This window comes from Salmo salar, chromosome ssa10 (genome assembly GCF_905237065.1).
Source record: "Salmo salar chromosome ssa10, Ssal_v3.1, whole genome shotgun sequence".
In the NCBI taxonomy this organism is placed as follows: domain Eukaryota; kingdom Metazoa; phylum Chordata; class Actinopteri; order Salmoniformes; family Salmonidae; genus Salmo; species Salmo salar.
The window spans coordinates 16403882-16430127 of NC_059451.1; the positions used below are offsets into that span (position 1 = coordinate 16403882).

A 26246-nucleotide genomic window follows, 5' to 3' on the forward strand; every position below is an offset into this window, starting at 1 on the left:
AGCCACCACCATGCTTCACCGTAGGGATGGTGCCTCGACACAATCCTGTCTCGGAGCTCTACAGACAATTCCTTCGACCTCATGGTTTGGTTTTTGCGCCGACATGCACTGTCAACTGTGGGACCTTATATAGACTGGTGTGTGCCTTTCCAAATCATGTCCAATAAATTGAATTTACCGCAGGTGGACTCCAATCAAGTTGTAGAAACATCTCAAGGGTGATCCATGGAAACAGGATGCACCTGATCTCAGTTTCGAGTCTCAAAGCAAAGGGTCTGAATACTTATTTAAATAAGGTAATTCTGTTCTTACATGTTTTATAAAATTAGCAAAGATGTGTAAAAACACGTTTTCATTTTGTCATGCTGTGTTGTGGTCTTCCCTGTGGCTCAGTTGGTAGAGCATGGTGTTTGCAATGCCAGCATGGTGTGTGCAACGCCAGGGTTGTGGGTTTGATTCCCACGGGGGGTCAGTACCAAAAAAAAAAATGCATGAAATGAAATGTATGCATTCACTACTGTAAGTCGCTCTGGATAAGAGCGTCTGCTAAATGACTAAAATGTAAAAATGTGTGTAGATTGATTTTTATTTAATCCATTTTAGAATACGGATTTAACGTAACAAAATGTGGAAAAAGGGGGCCGAATACTTTCCAAATGCACTGTAGAACAGCACGGACTATGTGAACTCTGTACCCCTATCTCAGTATATTAGGATCAAATCTCATTAGGTATAGCTGGATACTGATACTTTTTGCATGAATGATGGGCTCAGTCAGAAGAAATGGCTTACAGGCAGGTAAATCATTTTCACTGTACTGATCGTTGACACAATGTGTCTGATACTAATAGTAATTAAGTCACTGCATATTGAGTTTAACACAGTGTTGTGTGGCTTAAACAAATAATGGAGGTTGTTTGTATACATTTCCCAATGCATTGAATGTATATTATCTTAATTGGATTTTGAGAGGGGTTGACCTAATTTAACGGGAATGCATTCCAGAGATGAGAATACATGATTCACATCCAAGTCTGCATGCCATCATAACTGCAACCATAGCTTCATACCTTAGCAAAAGATCACGTGTTCGTGCAAGGCTGTGCAACAGAATAAGTGCAGCACCAACATATCAGCAAACCCAATTATACCTATAGCGTGTGAAGTCGGTGCAAAAGCCAATCGATGTTTTGGTCAACCAAAGCACTAGCTCTCGGCTTACTTCCAGGCTGCAGGGTGAGAATGCTGAGAATGCAGATGTTTTATATTCAACATAACTTTGAGATTTTATTTGTTTTGATTTATTAAAACATTGAGAATGCTTACTCTAATTGCCAACTCAACTGCCTCTTACTTTTAGCCATAAAAACAGACTCCAAAACCCCGTAACTAGAAAGGTGCATTATAAATGATTAAGGCACTTATCAGTTATTCTTTTGATTACATAAAGATAAGGCATAGCTGTGACCGTGGTCCTAAATATTGTATGGAAATATGATCTAGCCTACAGTAGATTCGATTAAAGCAGTAATAGACAGGAGGGTCTGAGTTACCTGACGTGATGCGGAGGCTTTAGCAGATTATCTACCATTTCTGAGAGCTCAAGTAAGTACCACAAACACATGGGAGAAATACCCTGTGGGAGCATGACTGATTAATCATATTGATCAGGGTTTAGATATGACATCTTCTTAATTAAATTCATAACCCAGTGGCATTCATTATTGATGCCTGGGTGAGGAGCTGATCATTTTAACAGGTTGATTTCCATTGTGGCTATATTGTCTTCCATTGTATTAGTGCCCACTTTAAAACCAGGAGCCTCAAGAATTGTGGACTTATTTACAGTATGCGCCAATGCAATATATTGTCTAGAGTAATTCTATGACCTCTACAAACAATTTTTTTCTTTCTATACTTGCAAAGATGTCTTGCCGTTACAAATCAATAGGAACACTGGCTGGCTGGCTAAATAAAAGCCTGGGAGTGATTTCTCAATGAGCCGCTGGATGTCAGTCACTCGGCACGAGTCAAAAAGCTAATCAGAGTACTTGATGCCCTGCGTCAGGGACACACACACACGCTCCAGTAGCTCATCCACACACTGGGGGATGAAGGGAGAAGGGAGAGAGACGGACATCAAACACACAGAGCACCAGGGCCTGTGTTGCCTAGCTCCCTATACATAGCTTCAGTTCATCACTTAAATAATATTAGCATTCCGGTATGCCTTTACTACAGGGGCAAACTGCAAGTGGCAAAACGTGCCATAGGTTCTCTCAATTCACTTCACACAAAAGATGACAGTAACAAACCACATTTCTATGACGGCGAGAAACGAGATGAATAATTATTTTGTACAGAAGAAAATTGTTTGTGTTTATACCATGGCATTGTTGAATACTTGATTCTGATTGGTTAGAAGGGCATTCTAGAGCAGGCATTATTTCCACATTTTCGAAAACTCTTAGAAACCCGGAAGCCAAAACGTGGAAACAATGGATACATCTTCCCCCGCGCTCCCGCATTCTCATAATTCATTTGCGTGCCCCTAGAAATCCATGCATTAGCATGTTTCTGTTAGCAGATACAACCTAAAAGAAATACACCATATTACTGGCCTGCTAATGTGCATGGACCTTGTAGGCTAAAATGCCGAGAAAAACCCCCATTACTGATCCAAATGGCTGCCCAATCAGGCAGGCTAGATGCAGTTGTGTGTATGTTTTATGATTAACGACTCATGGTGTAATTGAAAAACATACCGGAACTCAAGTCCTTTTGTTCACCTGACATAGAATTCCTCACAATCAAATGCCGACCGTATTATCTCCCAAGAGAATTCTCGTCGGTTATTATCACAGCCATGTATATCTCCCCTCAAGCCGACACCCATGACAGCCATCAAGGAACTTCACTGGACTTTAGGCAAACTGGAAACCATATATCCTGAGGCTGCATTTATTATAGCTGGGGATTTTAACCTCTCTAGGGTAGGGGGCAGTATTTTCACATCGGAATAAAAAAAACGTACCCGATTTAATCTGGTTATTACTACTGCCCAGAAACTACAATATGCATATAATTGTTTGATTTGGATAGAAAACACCCTAAAGTTTCTAAAACTGTTGGAATGGTGTCTGTGAGTATAACAGAACTCATATGGCAGGCAAAAACCTGAGAAGATTCTGTACAGGAAGTGCCCTCTCTGACCATTTCTTGGCCTTCTACATTCTCTTTATTGAAAACTGAGGATCTCTGCTGTAACGTGACACTTTGTAACGCTGCTCCCAGAAGGCACCAGAACGTTGAATGATGACTTTGCAGCCCATGGCTGAAAAACAGTAGCGCATTTGGTAAGTGGTCGATCTGAGAACAATGAGACGGGTGTGCGCGTGCACGTGAAGAGTCCATTTTAGATTTTGAGTCTTTGAACGGAAAGGACGTTTCCCGGTCGGAATATTATCGCTTTTTTACAAGGAAAATTGCATAAAAATGTATTTTAAACAGCGTTTGACATGCTTCGAAGTACGGTAATGGAATATTTGGAAATTTTTTGTCACGATGCGCGTCACCGTTCGGATAGTGTCTTGAAACGCAAGAACAAAACAGAGAATATTTGAACATAACTATGGATTATTTTGAACCAAAACAACATTTGTGGATGAAGTAGAAGTCCTGGGAGTGCATTCTGACAAGAACAGCAAAGGTAATCCAATTTTTCTTATAGTAAATCTGAGTTTGGTGAGTGCCAAACTTGGTGGGTGTCAAAATAGCTAGCCTGTGAGCTATCTACTCAGAATATTGCAAAATGTGCTTTTGCCGAAAAGCTATTTTAAAATCGGACACCGCGATTGCATAAAGGAGTTCTGTATCTATAATTCTTAAAATAAGTTATGTTTTTTGTGAACGTTTATCGTGAGTAATTTAGTAAATTCACCGGAAGTTTGCGGTGGGTATGCTAGTTCTGAACGTCACATGCTAATGTAAAAAGCTGGTTTTTTATATAAATATGAACTTGATTGAACAAAACATGCATGTATTGTATAACATAATGTCCTAGGAGTGTCATCTGATGAAGATCAAAGGTTAGTGCTGCATTTAGCTGTGGTTTTGGTTTTTGTGACATATGCTAGCTTGAAAAATGGGTGTCTGATTATTTCTGGCTGGGTACTCTGCTGATATAATCTAATGTTTTGCTTTCGTTGTAAAGCCTTTTTGAAATCGGACAGTGTGGTTAGATTAACGAGAGTCTTGTCTTTAAAATGGTGTAAAATAGTCATACGTTTGAGAAATTGAAGTAATAGCATTTCTAAGGTATTTGAATATCGCGCCACGGGATTCCACTGGCTGTTGAGTAGGTGGGACGATTTCATCCCACATACCCTAGAAAGGTTAACAAAGCAAATTTGCGAACAAGGCTACCTAAATTCTATCAGCATATTGACTATAGCACTCGCGCTGGCAAAACACTGGATCACTGCTACTCTAAACTTCCGCAATACATACAAGGCCCTCTCCCGCCCTCCTTTCAGGAAATCTGACCACGACTATTTTGCTCCTCCCTTCCTATAGGCAGAAACTCAAAAAGGATATACCCGTGACAAGGACTATTCAACGCTAGTCTGACCAATCGGAATCCACACTTTGTTTTGATAACGCGGACTGGGATATGTTCCGGGTAGCCTCAGAGAATAATATCGATTTATACGCTGATTCGGTGAGTGAGTTTATAAGGAAGTGCGTCGGAGATGTTATACACACTGTAACTATTAAAACCTACTCAAACCAGAAACTGTGGACAGATGGCGGCATTCGCGCGAAACTGAAAGTGCGAACAACAGCATTTAACCATAGAAAGGTGACTGGGAATATGGCTGAATACAAACAGTGTAGTTATTCCCTCCGCAAGGCAATCAAACAAGCAAAATGTCAGTAGAGACAAAGTGGAGTCGCAATTCAAAGGATCAGACAGAAGACGTATGTGGCAGTCTCTACAGACTAAACACCATCTCTGTCTGCTTTGAGGATAAAACAGTAACACCAACGCGGCCCGCTACCAAGGACTGTGGGCTCACTCAGGTCGACCACGGAGAAGGAAAAACATTTAAACGTGTTAACCCTCACAAGGCTGCTGGCTCAGACGGCATCTCTAGCCGCGTCCTCAGACCACGCACACACCAGCTGGCTGGTGTGTTCACGGACATATTCACTCTCTCCCTATCCTAGTCTGTTGTACCCACATGCTTCAAGATGGCCACCATTCTTCCTGTACCCAAGAAGGTAAAGTAACTGAACTAAATGACTATCGCCCCATAGCGCTCACTTCTGTCATCAAGTGCTTTGAGAGACTAGTCAAGGATCATATCGCCTCCACCTTACCTGTTACCCTAGACCCACTTCAATTTGTAAACCGCCCCAATAGGTCCACAGACAATGCAATCGCAATCACACTAAACACTACCCTATTCCATCTGGACAAGAGGAATACCTACGTAAGAATGCTGTTCATTGACTACAGTTCAGTAACCATAGTCCCCTCCAAGCTCATCATTAAGCTAGAGGCCCTGGGTCTCAACTGCGCCCTGTGTAACTGGGTCCTGGACTTCCTGACGGGCCGCCCCCAGGTGGTGAAGGTACGAAACAACATTCCACTTCGCTGATCCTCAACACTGGGGCCCCACAAGGGGGCGTGCTCAGCCCCCTCCTGTACTCCCTGTTCACCCATGAGTGTGTGGCCATGCACGCCTCCAACTCAATCATCAAGTTAGCAGACGACAACAGTAGTAGCCTTCATTACCAACAACAAGACAGCCTACAGGGAGGAGGTGAGGGCACTCGGAGTGTGGTGTCAGGAAAGCAACCGCTCACTTAACGTCAACAAAACAAAATGATTGTGGACTTCAGAAAACAGCAGAGGGAGCACCCCCCCCATCCACATCGATGGGACAGCAGTGGAGAAGGTGGAAGGTTTTAAGTTCCTCGGCGTACACATCATGGACGAACTGAAATGGTCCACCCACACATACAGTGTGGTGAAGGCGGCGCAACAGCACTCTTCAACCTTGGGAGGGAGAAGAAATGTGGCTTGTCAGCTGAAATCCTCACAAACATTTACAGACGCACAATTGAGAGCGTCCTGTCGGGCTGTATCACCGCCTGGTATGGCAACTGCACCTCCCACAACAGCAGGGCTCTCCAGAGGGTGGTCAACAGTGAAGAGGTGACACCGGGATGCTGGCCTTCTAGGCTGAGTTCCTCTGTCCAGTGTGTGTTCTTTTGCTCATCTTATACTTTTAGTAGCCAGTCTGAGATATGTCTTTTTCTTTGCAACTCTGCCTAGAAGGCCAGCATCCCGGGGTCGCCTCTTCACTGTTGACGTTGAGACTGGTGTTTTGCTAGAACTATTTAATGAAGCTGCCAGTTGAGGACTTGTGAGGTGTCTGTTTCTCAAACTAGACACTAATGTACTTGTCCTCTTGCTCAGTTGTGCACCAGGGCCTCCCACTCCTCTTTCTATTCTGGTTAGGGCCAGTTTGCGCTGTTCTGTGAAGGGAGTAGTACACAGCGTTGTACGAGATCTTCAGTTTCTTGGCAATTTCTTGGATGGAATAGCCGTCATTTCTCAGAACCAGAATAGACTGGCGAGTTTCAGAAGAAAGGTCTTTGTTTCTGCCCATTTTGAGCCTGTAATAGAACCCACAAACGCTGATGCTCCAGATACTCAACTAGTCTAAAGAAGGCCAGTTGTATTGCTTCTTTAATCAGGACAACAGTTTTCTGCTGTGCTAACATAATTGCAAAAGGGTTTTCTAATGATCAACTTGGATTAGCTAACAACGTGCCATTGGAACACAGGCGTGATGGTTGCTGATAAATGGGCCTCTGTGCACCTATGTAGATATTCTATAAAAATGTATTTATACATTTTTTAAACAGCCATTTCCAGCTACAATAGTCATTTACAACATTAACACTGCATCATGGAGTCACCTCGTCGCTGTTGACGTTGAGACTGGTGTTTTTACCATATTGATTAATGTAAATACCAGTTGACTGGTCATGCTAGGGTAATTTGCATAATTTAATGGAATTAAATTGGCTCGTGTGTTCAGTATATTCGTTATGCTTCTTATTTATCCCACCTATAGCATACATATACAGAGCCTTTGAATGAAAAATCATTCAGACAGCGCAAGAGCTGCTGCTGCAGTGTCTTGTGGTGCTTTCAAGACAACTGGGAACTCTGAAAAATATGAGGTCAAATCATGATCTTTAGGTTGGAAAGTCGGAGCTATAGAAAGAGGCCCAAATTGGAAAGCCGAGTTGAATGACCGTTCAAAACTATTTTCCCCGTCTGAGCAAATGTTTTTCCTAGTTCACAGTGGTCTTGAAAGCACTGAAGTTGGATATTTCCGAGTTCCCAGTTGTTTTGAACGCGGCATCAAACGGCAACGGAAGGCAGGCTTCATCAGTGTGTCAGATACCACTATGCAATGAGTTGGTGATAGTTTGAAATCTCTACTTTTTAATACATATGAGGCATGTCTTACCTTGCTTCAAAGTAGCCTATTAGATCTCCTCTTTCTACATTTCTAACGGATATTTTCATTTCTGTCACATGAAACCGCTCGCATGTGCTGTGCCTGTTTGACAACGGTGTTTTCATGCTAATTGGATTATAGAACGAATATTCATGTGTAGCCTGCTGCCATGTGGGCATTGCTGTGCTTATAATGTGAATAAATAATAGTTCAACATTTTAAGCTAAACGTTCTGATCGGTTGCATCGGACTCATTGCTTTTTTTTTTTTTTTATGTAGCCTACGCCTACTGGTTGCATGAATTTGGGATCGATTGTCCCACAACTGTCCCAGAATATGCCATTTCTATCTCGACAAACTGACCAATAGAATAGGTAGCCTAAACTTTTCTACTGTAGTAGATAACCAACAGCAAGATCACTGGCCTACTTGTCTTGTTGGCTGAGGAAAAGTAAATGAGGACAGTTATTCTAAGATGTTCAAAGTGCACATCAGAATTCGGTAAGGACAGCACATCATTGCATCCTCGACTTCCATGTTCTGTTAATTACCATATTCTAAATGTGATTTCTGTCATTCTGAACACCGTGGGTGGATGCCCTAGTCAGGTTATGCACCCAATGTATATGGATCAGGTACATTTCTCAAATGTCTGGTAAATTAAAGAGTTGCCGATCAAATGTCCGGCGCCACATTTACCAAACAGGCTGACTACACCGCTCGCATCACATGCGAGCATTGCAAAATACATTTAGAAATCTGTTTATTATTCAATTATTGCGCCAACGAGCGTCTGCGTTGCCAAGGGCTAAAATAGAAGTCAGTTCTATTTGTGACGCAGATAGGCTGCAAGTCCTGCCTTTCCCATCTCCTCATTGGTTCATAGAAGCAGGTACCCATGTGCGATCTCCTCATTGGTTATACCCACGTGGGTGACTGAAAGACGAATGAGGTCAGTGTCGGTAAAGCACCTAATTTATGAAAGTTGCCAATCGCAATATAAAAAGTCAACAGAAGAAAAGGCCTGGAAGGAAGCGAGATGACTAGAAACGATTCGGTTGACCATTTTATGTGTGGAATAATTGGCGGAGTAGAGGACCTTGTGCATGTCAGGTAAAATAACTCAATGTTTATATCCCAGGACAAATTAGCTAGCAACAGCAAGCTAGCTAAATAGGCCAAATTAGCTAGCAAGTGTAAGCTAACTAGCTAAATTGCCATAAATGTTTATTGCTTTTCGACCTGTCCCCAAATTAATATAATTGGTTCAGAGTTTGTTTTGATATTTTAACCTGCGTGTCGTGATCACGTTTGGTGTGGGGGGACATTTATACATTAAAATACATTTATGCACGATGGCGCACGCGCGCAGCCAGTTTGGGTTCCGTGTAACGGAAACCTTAGCGCACACGATCTGGTACGTCACAGGTCTCCAACCCGCCACAAGTCAGGCTTCCTTGGTTGACAAGCCAATCAAACGTCAGCTCATCCAATAGGGTCCTCACAGAGCTACAGTAGGCATCAAACGCCACCAGCCCTTGGATCTGTCATGTCTCCATTCGCATTTTACAAGCCTGATTACGTCAAATCCTGTCAGTGCAAATTCAAAAGGAGCAGAAAAAATATTTTTGGTACACTGCTTCACTAAAGTGTTGCTTCAGTCTTTCCGCATGCTTACTCGACAAATATATGATGTCAGAATGGTGTTGTTCAAAAGGTTACATGTTCAGTGGGTAAGAATGACAGGCAGAACTGTTTGAAGGAAATGAAGCAATGGCAGGACTGATATGGGGATTCATTGATGTTGAATCCAGACAAGTCGGGTGTTATTCAGTTCCTTGGATAATCCCCCTTGTAGTTTTTCTTTCTGACTTTGCCCCTCTTTGTGCAACACGGCTGTGGCCTTCAAACATGGCTTAACACTTTTTACAACCGTCAGTGTAGTATTGATTTTGTTTCTCAAGTTCGGGTATTCCCAGGGGTACACGCCAAATAAAAATTCACATTTATAAAAATACAAAAAATACAAACAATTATTTTCTTCACAATTTCAAACAATACATTTATATTTTCCAACTGGGCTATACATCCAATGGGGCTATACATTCACTGCCAAAAATATAATTCAATCATCTAGTGTTTAGCATAATAACAACACAATGTCAAATACAGGTAGCCTAGTCAAATAATTAACATCCAATCACATTAACCGTTACTCTCTCGTGGGAAAACTTCACTCTTGCACCGACATTTAGAAACAAGACATGACAATTTGAAAAATAAGACAGGGGACTTTTTAGCGCGAATGAAGACAACTTTCGAGTAGTAAGACATTTACATTTCAGTCATTTAGCAGACGCTCTTATCCAGAGCGACTTACAGTAGTGAACGCATACATTTCATACATCTTTCTTTTCCGTACTGTATAAGACATGTATAAAAGCGGCAGAAACCATTAATAACAAGGAGTTAGAAGAGTCTTTTATGGTGAGCTACCGAGTGGCTAGGACAGGCAAGCCCCAAACTATTGTGGAGGACTTAATTCTTCCTGCTGCCGCAGATATGACTGGGAAAATGCTGGGGGAAAAGGCCCAAAAAACTATACAGACAATGACTTCATCAAACAACACTGTTTCACAACGCATCAATGACATGGCAGGAGTTGTTTTGAAACAATTACTGCTTCGCATACAAGACAGTGAATTATTTGCCTTACAGCTGGATGAGTCAGACGTGGTGGGCCTGGCACAGCTCCTGGTATATGTCCGTTACGTTTATGGGGGGGATCAATTAAGGAAGACATCCTCTTCCGCAAACCACTGGAAACCAGGACAACAGGAGAGGATATTTTTAAAAGTACTGGAGAGCTTTGTAACATCAAATAGACTTGTGGTCAAGATGTGTTGGTATCTCTACTGATGACGCAAAAGCCATGACAGGGAGACAGAGCGGAGTGGTAAAAAGTTGCTCCCGACGTCACTTGGGGACACTGCAGCATCCACCCAGAGGCTCTTGCTGCCAAGGGAATGCCTGACAGCTTGAAATAAGTTTTGGACACTACAGTGAAAATGGTCAACTTTGTTAAACTTCTTATGGCTTAAATCCCGTTAGCGGGATTGATATGACGACAGCCAGTGAAAGTGCAGGGCGGCAAATTCAAAACAACAAAAATCTCATAATTAAAATTCCTCAAACATACAGGTATTATACACCATTTTAAAGCTTTACTTCTTGTTAATCCAGCCACAGTGTCTGATTTCAAAAAGGCTTTACGGCGAAAGCAAACCATATGATTATGTTAGGTCAGCGCCTACACACAAAAGAAATTGCCATTTTTCAGCCAAAGAGAGGAGTCACAAAAAGCAGAAATAGAGAGAAAATTAATCACTAACCTTTGATGATCTTCATCAGATGACACTCATATGACTTCATGTTACACAATACATGTATGTTTTGTTCGATAAAGTTCATATTTATATCCAAATATCTCAGTTTACATTGGCACGTTATGTTCAGTAATCTTTTGCCTCCAAAACATCCGGTGATTTTGCAGAGAGCCACATCAATTTACAGAAATACTCATCATAAATGTTCATGAAAATACAAGTGTTATACATGGAACTTTAGATGAACTTCTCCTTAATGCAACCGCTGTGTCAGATTTCAAAAAAGCTTTACCGAAAAAGCAATAATCTGACTACGGCGCTCAGACACAAAAACATGCCATACAATATATCCGCCATGTTGGAGTCAACAATAGTCAGAAATAGCATTATAAATATTCACTTACCTTTGATGATCTTCATCAGAATGCACTCCGAGGAATCCCAGGTCCACAATAAATGTTTGTTTTGTTCGATAAAGTCCATCCTTTATTCCCAAATACCTCCTTTTTGTTCGCGCCTTCAGTTAACAAATCCAAATTCACGACGCGCAGGTCAGACGAAAACTCAAAAATGTCCATTACAGTTCGTAGGAACATGTCAAGCGATGTATAGAATCAATCTTTAGGATGTTTTTATCGTAAATCCGCAATAAAGTCTCAACCGGAGAAATCCTTTGTCTTCAGAAATGCAATGGAACTGAGCTACCTCTCACGTGAGCGCGCATGCCTGCGCCTCATGCCCTGCTGGCAGTGTTCTGACTCCAGGAGCTCTTATTCATCCCCACTTTACAGTAGAAGCCTCTAACAAGGTTCTAAAGACTGTTGACATCTAGTGGAAGCCTTAGGAAGTGCAAAATGACCCCACAGACACTGTAGTTTGGATAGGGAATAACTTGAAAAACTACAAACCACTTCGTGTTTGGATTTTTTCTCAGGTTTTTGCCTGCCATATGAGTTCTGTTATACTCACAGACATCATTCAAACAGTTTTAGAAACTTCAGAGTGTTTTCTATCCAAATCTACTAATAATATGCATATCTTAGTTTCTGGGAGTGAGTAGCAGGCAGTTTACTCTGGGCACGTCAGTCATCCAAGCTACTCAATACTGCCACCATCCATAAGAAGTTAAAGCAAGGCCCCTGAACTCTCGTGTGTTTTCTGCATTATGCAATGATAATGGGCAGCGACCATGTAACACTTTTACAACATACAGAAGTGTGCTGGTTATCAAGGGGCAAAGTATTGACGTGTTTTTTTGTTTGTTTGTTTTTTTTATTGAGAGACGAGCTTAAAGTTTTCTTTACTGACCATTTTCACTTGTCTGACCGCTTGCATGATGACGAGTTTCTCACGCGACTGGCCTATCTGGGTGATATTTTTTGAATGATCTGAATCTAGGATTACAGGAACTCTCCGCCACTATATTCAATGTGCGGGACAAAATTGAGGCTATGATTAAGAAGTTGGAGCTCTTCTCTGTCTGGATTAACAAGGACAACAGGTCTTTCCATCATTGTATGATTTATTTTGTGTGCAAATGAACTCAAGCTCACGGACAATGTTAAATGTGATATAGCGAAGCACCGAGAGGACGACACAAACAACTGGATTCGTTATCCCTTTCATGTCCTGCCTCCAGTCCACTTACCAATATCTGAACAAGAGAGCCTCATCGAAATTGCAACAAACGGTTCTGTGAAAATTGAATTCAAATCAGAAGCCACTGACACATTTCTGGATAGGGCTACGCTCAGATTCTTGCCTTGGCAAATCGCGCTGTTAAGACACTGATGCCCTTTGCAACCACGTACCTATGTGAGAGTGGATTCTCAATCCTGACTAGGATGAAAATGAAATACAGGCACAGACTGTGTGTGGAAAATGATTGAAGACAGACTCTCTCCAATAGAACCCAACATTACAGAGTTATGTGCATCCTTTCAAGCACACCCTTGTCATTGACCTGTGGTGAGTTATTCTCAATTTTTTTATGAACAAATAACGTTTTCTATGTAAGATGGCTAAATAAAAGAGCAAAATGATTGATTTTTATATTATTGTTTGTGCCCTGGTCCTATAAGAGCTCTGTCGCTTACCACAAGCCGGGTTGTGACAAAAACTCACTCATTCTCATGTTTAATAAATGTATTGTATAGTGTGTGTGTGGCAGGCTTACAATTCTGGCAAAAAAAATTACATTTGAGAGTGTGCTGACCCTGGTGCTAGAGGGGGTACGCAGCTGGAGGTTGAATGTTTGAAGGGGTACGGGACTATAAAAAGTTTGGGAACCACTGGTCTAGTTGAATTGAATAAAGGTGGGAAAATATGGAGGCTAATGCTACAACCTCACAACACGTTCCCTTCTGGTAATATTTGTTAGCATTTTTACCCTGGCCTGTGGAGGAAAGAAATGTGCTATATATGGAATCTGTGCTACCCAAGCAGTGTGAATCCTTCCACTGTGGTGTTTGTTTCACAATGCCAGGTCTAAATAGTATGGTCCTACCGGTGACTACCATTACACTCCAAATGAGATTGTACTGTACATACGCATTCCATTTGGAGAGTCCTTGCCTTGATTCACATTTAAAATTCGATCATGGTCTGTTTAATGGTTTCAACAGGGGCCTTAAGATGCTTTATATAAATGAGGTAAAAGGAGGAAATATCATTCACTTTAGAGGCCGAATACAAGATTATTATTCTTTGTTTTAAATTGGACAAAACCAATTTATCAATAGTTTATGTCTCTCCTCTTAGGCCCTTCCAAATAGGTCCCCAACTCAGACCACTCCCAGGCAGTCCTAACTAAATTCTTGCTTGACAAATAGTTTTTTGCTAAATAATACTTTACTTTTCACCATTTTAAATTTAAAACTATAACAGTTAGGAACCTAGATATTATTTGATAGTGAGATTTAAAAAAAAATGGCCTCATTGGGCCTTTAACTAATACAATGGGATAGAGTGATTGGCAAATCTTCTGCATGTCAAAAACTGCATATCTTCATGCGATTAGAGAGAATTGCTTTCCTATTTTGGGACTTGAACCACAAAACATCTAGGATTGTTAGTAAGTTAAATGAGTAACGAATGAAATTATACTTAAGACCCAATGGGGATTCACATCTGCGAGGTACCCTTTCATCATTATTCATGTTTTGTTTTTTTCTAACACTGCTTGCGTGGACTAACACAATTTAACTTCGATATTCTGACTGGTCGATATGTCTGCATGCAAATGACCTGTAAACTAGGCTACCACCTCCCACTTCAGTTCCAGTAAACACAAATTCCAACGCTAAGGGTAATGTAGCACATAAAACACTATTGCAAGACAGTTAAAATGACGCGCTGAGACAAAGGCCTAATGTTATTTTTTTATCGAAACAGAGTATCAAATATGTTTGCTAAAACTAATTGAGGTTTTTAATTAAGATTGCACTGGTATAAAAATGTGTCCTCCTGAAGAAATTCCCCCCCCCAAAAAAAAAAACATTGGTAGGCCTGTAGGTATCCATTTAGAATACAGACAAATCACAACGCTAGAATGCACGCCAGAACTCTGTTAGATTAGATGTCTATCAATAAGAATGTTGTGAATAATAAAACGACAGGTGGTGCAAAATATGCATTTGTAAGCCCACAGTCATTCGCAAACTTCAGATTGCATTGTGCTCTTCCACCTCAACAGCTTGAGGCATGGAAAGAGTAGATTTTATTCATTATATTCTCATTGGAAGGAAATGTACCATTAAGCAAGTCAAAATTCAAAAGGCACTCGCACATCTGAGCAATCTTATTGCAGGTGCATGGCAACAGTTGAAACAGGATGAAGGAAAAAGGAAACCGCACACTGCTCTTGATAGTATCACTGATATTTAATAAGCTTACGTATCGGCCTAACGGCCTTCCGTTAGGCCGATACGTAAGCTTATTAAATATCAGTGATACTGTCAAGAGCAGTGTGCGGTTTCCTTTTACCATTAAGCAAGTCAAAAGCTTTGTGCTACATACACAAGCCCAAATTTCATTCAGACAGCCTCAGAGGCAGTTCACAATAATTCCCCTTTGGACAAGCATAGTAAGGAGGCAAGGAAAAAGCCCACCTTGACTGTCTGGTCCAGGGATGCAGTAGCTACTCGAGCCTGGGGTCCCATCAGGCCACAGTGGATGTCGGTGATGGGGAGAGAGTGACGGGACAGGACATGACGAGGCTCAGGGGTGTGTGACGGGTCCAGCTGCACCACACTGCAAAACAGAGGGAGGGTTTGGTGATTTATATAAAAAGAAACGTCCTCTCACTGTCAACTGCGTTTATTTTCAGCAAACTTAACATGTGTAAACATTTGTATGAACATAAGATTCAACAACAGACAAACTGAACAAGTTCCACAGACACGTGACTAACAGAAATGGGAGGGGTCAAAATCAAAGTATGTCAGTATCTCCTCCTCATGGACTGCACCAGATTTGCTGTGAGATGTTACCCCACTCCTCCACCAAGGCACCGAACATTTCTGGGGGGGGGTGGCCCTAGCCCTCACCCTCCGATCCAACAGGTCCCAGATGTGCTCAATGGGATTGAGATCCGGGCTCGTCGCTAGCCATGGCAGAACACTGACATTCCTGTCTTGCAGGAAATCACACACAGAATGAGCAGTATGGCAGGTGGCATTGTCATGCTGGAGGGCCATGTCAGGATGAGCCTGCAGGAAGGGTACCACATGAGGGAGGAGGATGTCTTCCCTGTAACGCACAGCGTTGAGACTGCCTGCAATGACAACAAGCTCAGTCCGATGATGCTGTGACACACCACCCCAGACCATGACGGACCCTCCACCTCCATCCCGCTCCAGTACAGGCCTCGGTTTAACGCTCATTCCTTCGACGATAAACGCAAATCCGACCATCACCTCTGGTGAGACAAAACCGCGACTCATCAATGAAGAGCACCTTTTGCCAGTCCTGTCTGGTCCAGCGATGGTGGGTTTGTGCCCATAGGCGACGTTGTTGCCGATGATGTCTGGTGAGGACCTGCCTTACAGCAGGCCTACAAGCCCTCAGTCCAGCCTCTCTCAGCCTATTGCGGACAGTCTGAGCACTGATGGAGGGATTGTGCGTTCCCGGTGTAACTCGGGCAGTTGTTGTTGCCATCCTGTACCTGTCGCGCAGGTGTGATGTTCGGATGTACCGATCCTGTGCAGGTGTTGTTACAGGTAGTCTGGACGATCAGTTGTCCGTCCTGTCTCCCTGTAGCGCTGTCTTAGGCATCGCACAGTACGGACATTGCAATTTATTACCCTGGCCACAACTGCAGTCCTCATGCCTCCTTGCAGCATGCCTAAGGCACATTCACGCAGATGAGCAGGGACCCTGGGCATCTTTATTTGTGTGTTTTTCAGAGTCAGTAGAAAGCCCTTTTTAGTGCCCTAAGTTTTCATAACTGTGACCTTAATTCCCTACCGTCTGTAAGCTGTTAGTGTCTTAACGACTGTTCCACAGGTGCATGTTCATTAATCGTTTATGGTTTATTGAACAAGCACGGGAAACAGTGTTTAAACCCTTTACAATGAAGATCTGTTTAGTTACTTGGATTTTTACGAATTATCTTTGAAAGACAGGGTCCTGAAAAAGGGACGTTTCTTTTTTTTTTGCAGAGTTTACATCCGCATAAACAAATGGTGGAATTTCATGTTAAGCAATGAATGTGACTAGCATTTATTCTCAAACTAACCTCAAAACACCAATACAGAACCATGACAAGAATGTTCAAATCTTTCTACTTCAACCATTTGAAAGTAAACCAAAAACATATGTATTCCCTTCACATTATGACCACAAACTTCAAATCTCACTATTATTTTTTGTGAGATTATAAGTGGGAAAAATAAATATTTTGCTGTATTCTTATAGCCAGAGAATTTGGACCAAATATGCAATTTTCTGAGTATATACTGTAGCTCTGAGCATCACTGGTTCTGGCTCAATCGAGACAACTTGCCAGAGCAGGACAGGAGAGAAGGAGGCCTATAGGTGGATAAACAGAGCGAGAGAGCGAGAGGGAAAGAGGGGGAGGATAGAAAGCCTGATTATCTGAGCGGGAACCAGGACCCATTCTGTCAGCTCGGCAGCAAGAGGCGCTCCCTGGCAGGATCTCAGGGACAACCTGTCTGCAGCAACATCTGTGACAAACATAACCCGTACAGGCACACACCACAGCATAGGCTACTGCGTGTGCACACAAAAAGGGAGGAGAAGAAGCAGCCTGGGGCATTTTGAGGAATATCAAACCACTAACAGAATTCCAGTTCCAATACTCCCTTTGAGGCAATTTCGGACCTATTCCAACGATGCTCAGGGTGTATCACGGAGATATTAGTGGGGACTTCAGCCACGTCCGCTCATTATGTCCCTCTGGGATGGGGTCAAAGCAAACCACTTAATGTCGGTGTGTGGGCCCAACCCAGGCCATTCTTCACATGTGAAAGGTGCATTACCCGATGCAGGCCGGTGGCCATTTAAAATTCCTCTCAGACCCGTAGCACTCTGTTCTTTATGCTACATTGAGTTTCACATAGTCCCTTCAAAAAGGCGAAGGTCAGAGAAAGTAGCTAACACTGGACTCGTGTTCTTCAAACTGTAATTGGGAATTAAAGTCAGTCTGGCGAAGAGAGACAGTTTGTGGTATATAGTCGAAGCCTTAGTCATGTAAATAAACTGTTGGAAATGAATGATTGTTGGCCCTATACACCAATACTTAATGAAAATGCTGACACATTGATGAAATGGAAAGAATTGACGCAGGAGTAGGGCTGGCACAATTACCATATAACCAAGACCGCCATGAAAAGAAAATAACCGCCATAACCGTTTAAATAAAAAAAAAAAATTGTGGAACGAACAGTTGACTGAAGATGGGACGCCGGGCATTTGTGCAGTTGAGTCAGCATCAGCCTTAACATGGACTCTTAATAACCCACTGTTCCTAGGCCGTCATTGTAAATAAGAATGTGTTCTTAACTGACTTGCCTATTTGGGCTAGGGGGCTCTATTTTCACATCCGGATGAAAAGCGTGCCCAAAGTAAACTGCCTGTTACTCAGGCCCAGAAGCTAGAATATGCATATAATTGGTAGATTTAGATCAAAAACACTCTAAAGTTTCTATAACCGTTAAGATCATGTCTGAGTATAACAGAACTGATATGGCAGGCGAAACCCCGAGGACAAACCATAATTTTTTATATATATATATACAAAAAAAAACCACCACTGTTTCCAATGGCTTTCATGTTCATTATGAGGCGAAGTCCTCCCAGATTGCAGTTCCTAGGGCTTTCAATAGATGTCAACAGTCTTTAGAAAGAGTTTCAGGCTGGTTTTTGGAAAAATGAGCTAGAAGTTGTAGTTTTTCTAAGTGGCTCCCATTTTGGCTGTAGTGTTTCCATGCGCGTGGATGAAAGCGTGTTGTTATTTATCTCCGGTAATGAACATACTATTCTCCGTCTTAAATTGTATCGTTTATTTACGTATTAAGGTACCTGAGGTTTGATTATAAACGTTGTTCGACTTGTTTGGATACGTTTATTGGTAACGTTTGGGATTCATTTTGAATGCATTTTGAATGAGGGAAACCGGTGGATTATTGAAGGAAGCGCGACAGCTAAAATGAGTTTTTATGGATATAAAGAAGGACTTTATCGAACAAAAGGACCATTTGTGATGTAACTGGAACCTTTTGGAGTGCCAACAGAAGAAGATATTCAAAGGTAAGGCATTTATTATATCGCTATTTCTGACTTTCATGTCACACCTGCCTGGTTGAAAAATGTTTTTCATGCATTTGTATGCGGGGCGCTGTCCTCAGATAATCACATGGTGTGCTTTCACCGTAAAGCCTTTTTGAAATCTGACACAGCGGCTGGATTAACAAGAAGTTAAGCTTTATTTTGATGTATTACACTTATATTTTCATGAATGTTAAATATTTATATTTCTGTAATTTGAATTTGGCGCTCTGCAATTTCACCAGATGTTGTCGAGGTGTCCTAAATAAAGGTAATTCCAGTGCTATTACATATTTGCAATCCCTAAATGCTATTTGTTCAGTATAAAAACACAATTTCAACCACACCCAAACATTGTGGTGGTGTTATGGGGTATCCAGTGTCCTTTCAACCTCTCCAAAGTGTCCGAATGTGGTAATTGCACTGTTTTTGCACACAGGATGTGCTTAAAAGTTATTGTTCACTATAAAAAAAATCTATTTCTTCAACACCAACCTCTCTCAAACATTGTGGTGGTGTCGGGGTACATACAGGGGATATGGATGCCTACAGCACATTAGCAGGCAACATTTTTGATGCGCAAGGATAGTCACTCGGTGGACATTTGATGTTGCCATTAAGTCATACATCAGATAACATTGGTAGGAACAAATCGAGCCAATTTCCAATCTAAGGATTAATTTGATACTCCCCATGCAGCTTTACCTCAAACACAGACCAAATTGAAGCTTACCTTGTAAGTGGTTTGCTGTTTGTTGAAACCTTAAAATAATTTTTAAAAATACTCTTGGGGCTGGTGATCAATAATGGTAGGTCACAGGCAGACAAATATGATATCCTAATGATCTGTGGAGCCCCGAATTTCGGTGTGTATCAACGTATTCCGTGTTTTTTTTTTCGTTTATGCTTCACAATGCTAAGCGGAATGTAGGTAGCATCCATCTTGAAATGAGGTTATTGGCTCAGCCTGCACTTATAAATTTGTATGCCCATATATGGCAGTAAGTCATACCAAAGATTTGAAGGCACCGATCAATAGCCAAGATACTTAGCTTTCCCAGATAGGGGCTACTGTTCTCATAACAGACTGAATTGAATTATTTTTTTAAAAATCACATAGGGTCTCCAAACATAGGCACTTCACATTTAAGAGGTTTTAATGAGCGGATTAAACACACTTGTGTGGGGCTACATGATTTGTTTGGCATTGCAGGAGCAGACCTGCAAGGGCGAAATAACAGTTTAGATTTTTTTTTTCTGATTTATTTTCAACTGCAAGTACAGCTTCAGCACTCTTGATTACAACACAAAGCCTCTGCTTTGAGGGGGAAATGGTTGCAACAAAAGGTAGTGCGTTGTAAGAGAACCTTTCAAGAACTTTGATACATCAAAAGCTATTTGGAATTGAGATGTCAAAAGCTCCGCCTGATGTTGACTGTTGATATAGGTAATTAGGCAACGGCAAGTCTCATTTCAAACTGTATACTGGGCCATACGGTTGACACTATTTCTTTAGTAGAATTTACAAAAATGTTTGCTGCTTCCCTTGAGGATATGCATTGCCAATATAATAACATGCTCTACTAGAAAAAGAGAAGGTATTACTTTGGAAAGCAGACTGTCATACATTCATAGTAAATCCAAAGCAATCCCTTATTTTTTTCACTACCAGGTAGTTCGACAGCCTTCCTCAGTCTAAATTTGACCATTTCAATTAGCAAACGTAATTTCTGAGGGAAAGGGAAAATATTACAACAGGTTTACATTTGCTATCTTGTTTACCACAACCTGTACATTTCCATCCCCCTTTAGTGCTGACAGGCACTGGTAATGGAAGTCTCACATTGCCACCTACTGGAGAAAAGTTAGGCCTACTTCAGTACCATTCAACCCCAGAGGAAATTGAATGAAAATAGTGAATCACTGAGTTCCCTGACTGATAGACAATTTTTTTTTACAATGCAAGGTGATTTGTAGATCAGTCTGTCTGTGCTGTCAGTATGATCAGTATATATGTTCTCCAAGTCTGCCAAAACATAGGTTGGACATTGGTCCAGTGCTTGAATTAACTGGAAAAGTCCTATCCATTCCCTGTAAACACATTTTTTTTTTTAGGTTTGATGAACATCATTCAATGCCATCTTTATTCACCAACTAATTAAAATAAGATCATAAGCAATTGAAAAAGGTAGAGCACTACACAGTTTTAGCACAATTCAACTCACATCCAGTCTGTACAATTTGTTCTCTGAAAATAGTTAAGCCTTTTATTCCTCCGATAACAATCCATTCCAAAAATGAAAATAAGAGAGGAGTAGCAGTCAGTGTTTCATAGCTCTACACGTCTTCTTGATTAAATACTCAAACTCAGTAAACCAGTTTATTGCTCTCCCTGCCAATTATCAAAGCACTAATCCAATTTTCCCCTGAGATTAAGAGATCAGAAGCTCCTTAAATATTCAGATCCTAAGGATGGGCTTGTGATAAAAATTACAATTGGGTTTTTGTCCCCTTTTTGTTGAAGGTTCAGAGAAAGCAGTGGAACCTATTTAATGTTCTCCCGATTTGGCAAGCACAAAATGTGATTATGTCGCACTGGATAACATAGCATGAAATACAGCAGTGTAACAGTGTCAATAGTATAAGCCTAACCAAACGTCACCTGTCACTTCAAAGCCAGGTGCGTCCAACCGTGAGTCAGTAATGTAAAAACTACATTGAGAGAACAATTCCATTTGCCCCCAGTTACTTGATGACAAGCGGCAGAGTTAAGAAAGTATTTCTGGCAGCTGATTTAACAAAACAAAAAAAAACATTTATTTTTATTCTTCTGAGAAGTCGCTTTTAAGATAAGAGTGACAAGTTACACATTTTACTCAGATTCTCAGACTGTCCAAGGCAACTAATTAGCTAGCTTTGTAATCCTCTAAGTGTAGACAACCCTAATAATAGATGTGCAGTAGTATGTAATATTTCTTAACTAAGATACGCTAGCTAAATCATTTTAGGGGTTAATATAGAATTGGCCTAATATGTCATTGAGACCAAGAAATAAAATTCAACTGTCCTCAATTTCCAGATGAGTTTTAGCTTCTTCCAAAAATCAAGCATTTGCTTGGTAACAGAAGAGAATCCCCTCCTGGATCAAGAGCCTCCCTGGCTGATATTTGTTTTGTGCATGCAGCAAACTGTGAGTAGCATTTTTTTAGTTACTTGTATAGTTTAGGTCAGAAACGACAAAATGTGTTAGCATATAGTTAGCACTGTCTATGGGAATTTACATGTACTTGTTAGCATTACTAACCTTTGGATAATTCAGAGTATCAGTGGGGTTTCAAACAGCAACCCTTGTGTTCAGAGCTGGTATTAATGAATATTCAGGTACGGCACAAGTTCAGTATGAAGGTATGACAATCTGGATACCGTCCAAGCCTACTCAACAGTGTTTGGAGTAAACGGTTTAAACAGTGTCGGCGTAATTAACACACCACAGTGTAAGAGCTGTTTGTACCTGGCTAGACTCCAGACCAGTGCCAGGTTGTCTTTGCCTCCTGAGATGAAATGGCTGCTGTCGTCACTGAAGCGCAGGCAGGTCAGGTCTTGGTAATGGCGGCTCAAGATGGCCAGCAAATTCCCAGAGGAAACCTAGAATGACAATTTCATTAACATCAAATGCCACTAAGCCTAGAGAAGTTAACTATATCACTGTATGAACATCTATTTCACTGACCAATGGAGTATTGCCTTATGAGAGTCATGCTGTTACAATCAAATTTTAGATAATGAGAAACCCCCCTTTCGTTTTGGAAAGCTGAAAAAAACCTACTAATCTATAACTTGTGTTTATTGATGCGTCAAACACAGATGGTGAGGAAATTAAACAGCAAATTAAGGATTTACAGTCACTAAATATGTGATTAAAATTACATTTCATGAGAGTAATCTTCTCACATCTCATTAAAAAAACAGTCTATGGTGAGGACATAAAGTAGGTTGGAACTGGTGAGGCAAAGGTGACCTTTTTGCTGATACTAAGAGCAGCTCCTTAGGTCAAATGTTAGGCCTAGCTGTAGCGTCCTCACAACTTCAGTCCAGGACCGATAATGTTATCCTCAAAGTAGTACAGAGGCATTGAGGAGAAGAGTATACATGTCAGCCATAGCGTAGTCATTCCATACACATTACACAACAAAGTCAAATGTGAATTTGAATAACTATGACATCCCTTTTGCTGATGTTTTATATGTGACTCGTTTCAGGAAATTAGGCGTATGTCACGTCACTACTTCACAGGAGGCATTTGAAAGTCAACAGCATTTTTTATAAAAAATTATTTTGGGGGCAGAAATGCCTTCTGGAACATGTGAACTTTCATGTGCCTTAATAACAAACTTGTATTCCATCTGTAAATACAAGTAAAATGGTTAAATTACGAGCCTAGTTGGTTTAGCCACGGAAAAAGATGGAACCTTCCCGCTAGCCATTATTGGCTGAGATAATGGATGGGCTGGACATGCGGGGAGATGAGTTTGGATTGGTCTGCCATGTAGCATGCTTCTGTTTATAACGTCAGCTGCTCAGTATGTGTTGATAGTCCTTTCATCCACGTAGTTTTTGAAATATATAACAACCATCGAGAACTACAAAAGTTTGGCAAATTCTCTCAACATTGATACCCTAAATTTAGCAGGCGCTATCGACAGATCAGTTGGAAAAAGTGATTTTCTACTTTCTGCACACGCCACGGTCAGTGTGAACCAGAGTGACTTGACAAAACACTGGCCAAACAAGATGTAGCTACACTCAAAATGGAATTAAACGGTTCAGTCTGCCGTGAAGCATTCATCCATTTATACGGGTAAGAGTCTGGCTACATTTTCATATATATACGTTTTTTCAGAAAGTTGTTTTCATTGCAAGTTAAAGCGGACTGTTCGCTAGCTAGCGAACATTAGCTTGCTGGCTCGCTAACGTTACGTGTATGATCAGTGTAGTAATATTATTCGAATCAGAAACCCATTTGCATTCTTAGTTATAGCCTAATGTTAGCTAGCAAACATTGAACATGGTTGGTTAGCTTTAGCTACCTGCAGATTCATACTACAGCTATGACAATGTTTGTATCGGTAGGTAGTAGTATGAGTTGGGATAATGCTGGTTCATTGTTTAGCTAGCTACTAGTACATGTCTAAAAACACTTCACCAGATGATTACATGACCCATCAAGTTGGCCAGGTGTGTCTTGGGATGATTACGGCCATCTATAGTATTTCATGAACATGTGTACATGTCTAGACAATAGTGACCCATCCACTTAGCTATATGTGGCTGGGGGGGGGGTGGTTATAGCATTTCCTTCACATGACCCATCAATTTAGACTAGCATGTCGGGTAATCGTCATCAAATAATTACAAAATATTTGTATCTGAACACTATCCGTTTTTGATATTGCTACTACGCAAGTTACCATTTCACTGTACTGTTTACACCTTCTGTATCCTGTGAATGTGACAACTCAACTTTTTATATAATGTGTGTTCACCAGAGACAGTAACGTGAAGAACATGACCTGCACCAAAGTCAGATTAGGATATAGGCCAAGATCAAGTGTATTTTTACTTGGTGTTTTTCCTTATTGTAGGCTACTACTGTCACCACTTTTAGTCTTGAAATCTTTGGCTGTTCAGTAATCACTCTGTTTAGCAAATGATCTCATGTGAATCCTTAAAGAGATGGGTGGGGCTAAGGCTTAAGAGTGTGTGAATGATGCTGAATGGGTGTAGACAACAAAGAGCTCTCCAGTAGGTGTACCAAAACATTCATGGGCCATTTTCTCAAAAGTGGAGTTACAAGTTTATCAACTTTAAAGCAGAATTACTTCCCAATTGTTCTTCAACTGCAGTGTATGATATATGATTTTCTAGCTGAGTCTCTACTTTTATCCAATGTAAAAAACAACATTTCAAATGTTGCTACATAAGACCGAATCAAGGCGGTCGGTCACATATCTGTCTCACCTCCCATAAGTAGATGGCATCAGCAATGCCTGCCACCAAGTACAGGCCATTGGGGGATGCAGTCAGGCATGTCACAATCCCAGGGCACACAATTTTCTGCTGCAGCTGATCCTGAAATAAAAAAGATGTACATGTTTGATGCCTGTCAGCCTAGATCGGAATGGGATATTTAGTTCCATTAGCTTTGTAGCCAATACCGGTACTTGCATCTAATTCTATAGATATTCATTCAGGCAACCTTTGAGACTATCGCCACAAAAACATGTTTGCTTTATTCCACAGAGAAAACGAATGTCAGCATTTTAATATGACCCCCACATCTTGTTCACCCACTGGAACAATATAGTTCACATAAAAGTAATGTGTTATACATAATTCCACACCATGAATGTACAGGTGTCTGCCAAAATAAAGGAAACATCAACTTAAATTGGGTCTTCTATTCACCACGAGCCACCACAGTTTCAAATGCTGTCTCAGGTGCTACTCCAGAATCTCTCATAAGTGTTCAATTGGGTTGAGACCTGGTGATTGACACACACACACAGCCTTTAAACCCCCTATGCTTCTTTGAGACCCCTCTTTCAAAGTCACAGATATCTTATTCTAGCCATGGTAATCAAAATAACGGCCAGCTATGCATGTTTTATACATGACCCTAAGAATGATGAGATGTTAATTGCTTAATTAACTCTGGAGTAAGACCTGTGTGGAAGCACCAGTTTTCAATGTACTTTGGATCCCTCATTTACTCAAGTGTTTCCTTTATTTTGACAGTCAATATAGTACTATGGAGTGTACCATCACTGCCCCAATATTCTTCAAGCCCGGAGAACCCCATGGTGTGCAGAATAATGTTCCAGTCCAGTCCTAATGCACCTGATAAACGGTTGATTAGATGAATGAGGTGTGTTAGTGCTGGACTAAAACAAAACAAAAATCGTACATTCATCCCATGTGCAACAGTTAGGCCCATCTTCTATCCGTATCTAGCTAACGACAGAAAACGCGTTTCACAATGAATAACGTTAGCCACCTTGCTAAACTAGCTAACCGGACAGACATACGATCAAACAAGCTAGCCATTTGTAACGTTAACTAGCTATGTCCAGAGACCTTTCAGCGCATTATCTCCAGATAGCTATGAACAGCGCTCGCGCCCCTAGCAAGCTAGCCAACGTTACCTAGCTAACGTTACCTTTCTCTGGATTTCCCACACGTTGATGAAGTTTTTCCCGAGTTGGGCTCCGAGGATGTACTCTCCATTCAAAACTGTGAGTGACCTCGAAGAAGTATTGCCACCTCGATAGGCCAAGAGATTTGCACCAGAATGGAGTTCCAGAACGGCACAGTTCCATAGCTGTCCAGCGGAATCGGTACTCAGAACTATTTCAATAGGCGCGGACATCTTGGAACAGCACGCGTGTTGTTTTGGATGTAAAGGAACTCAACGCATGCGCATACGTCATTTCCTGATTGAAGGTATGTATTCTGGGTTATGTAGGTTTAT

At 41.2% G+C, this 26246-nt stretch overlaps 1 protein-coding gene across 1 annotated transcript in view; it reads right to left on the reverse strand.

Moving 5' to 3' along the window:
• wdr18 (WD repeat domain 18) overlaps positions 1-26202 on the reverse strand; it is a 97453-nt gene extending 71251 nt beyond the window's left edge. The window contains exons 1-4 of the mRNA XM_014216070.2: positions 25935-26202; positions 24737-24847; positions 22230-22363; positions 15040-15181 (exon numbers count right to left, since the gene is read on the reverse strand). Of these exons, the coding sequence (XP_014071545.1) occupies positions 15040-15181; positions 22230-22363; positions 24737-24847; positions 25935-26144 (597 nt within the window). The 5' untranslated portion in view covers positions 26145-26202. The remainder of the gene's footprint in view (positions 1-15039; positions 15182-22229; positions 22364-24736; positions 24848-25934) is intronic.
• Positions 26203-26246: the final 44 nt, after the last annotated feature.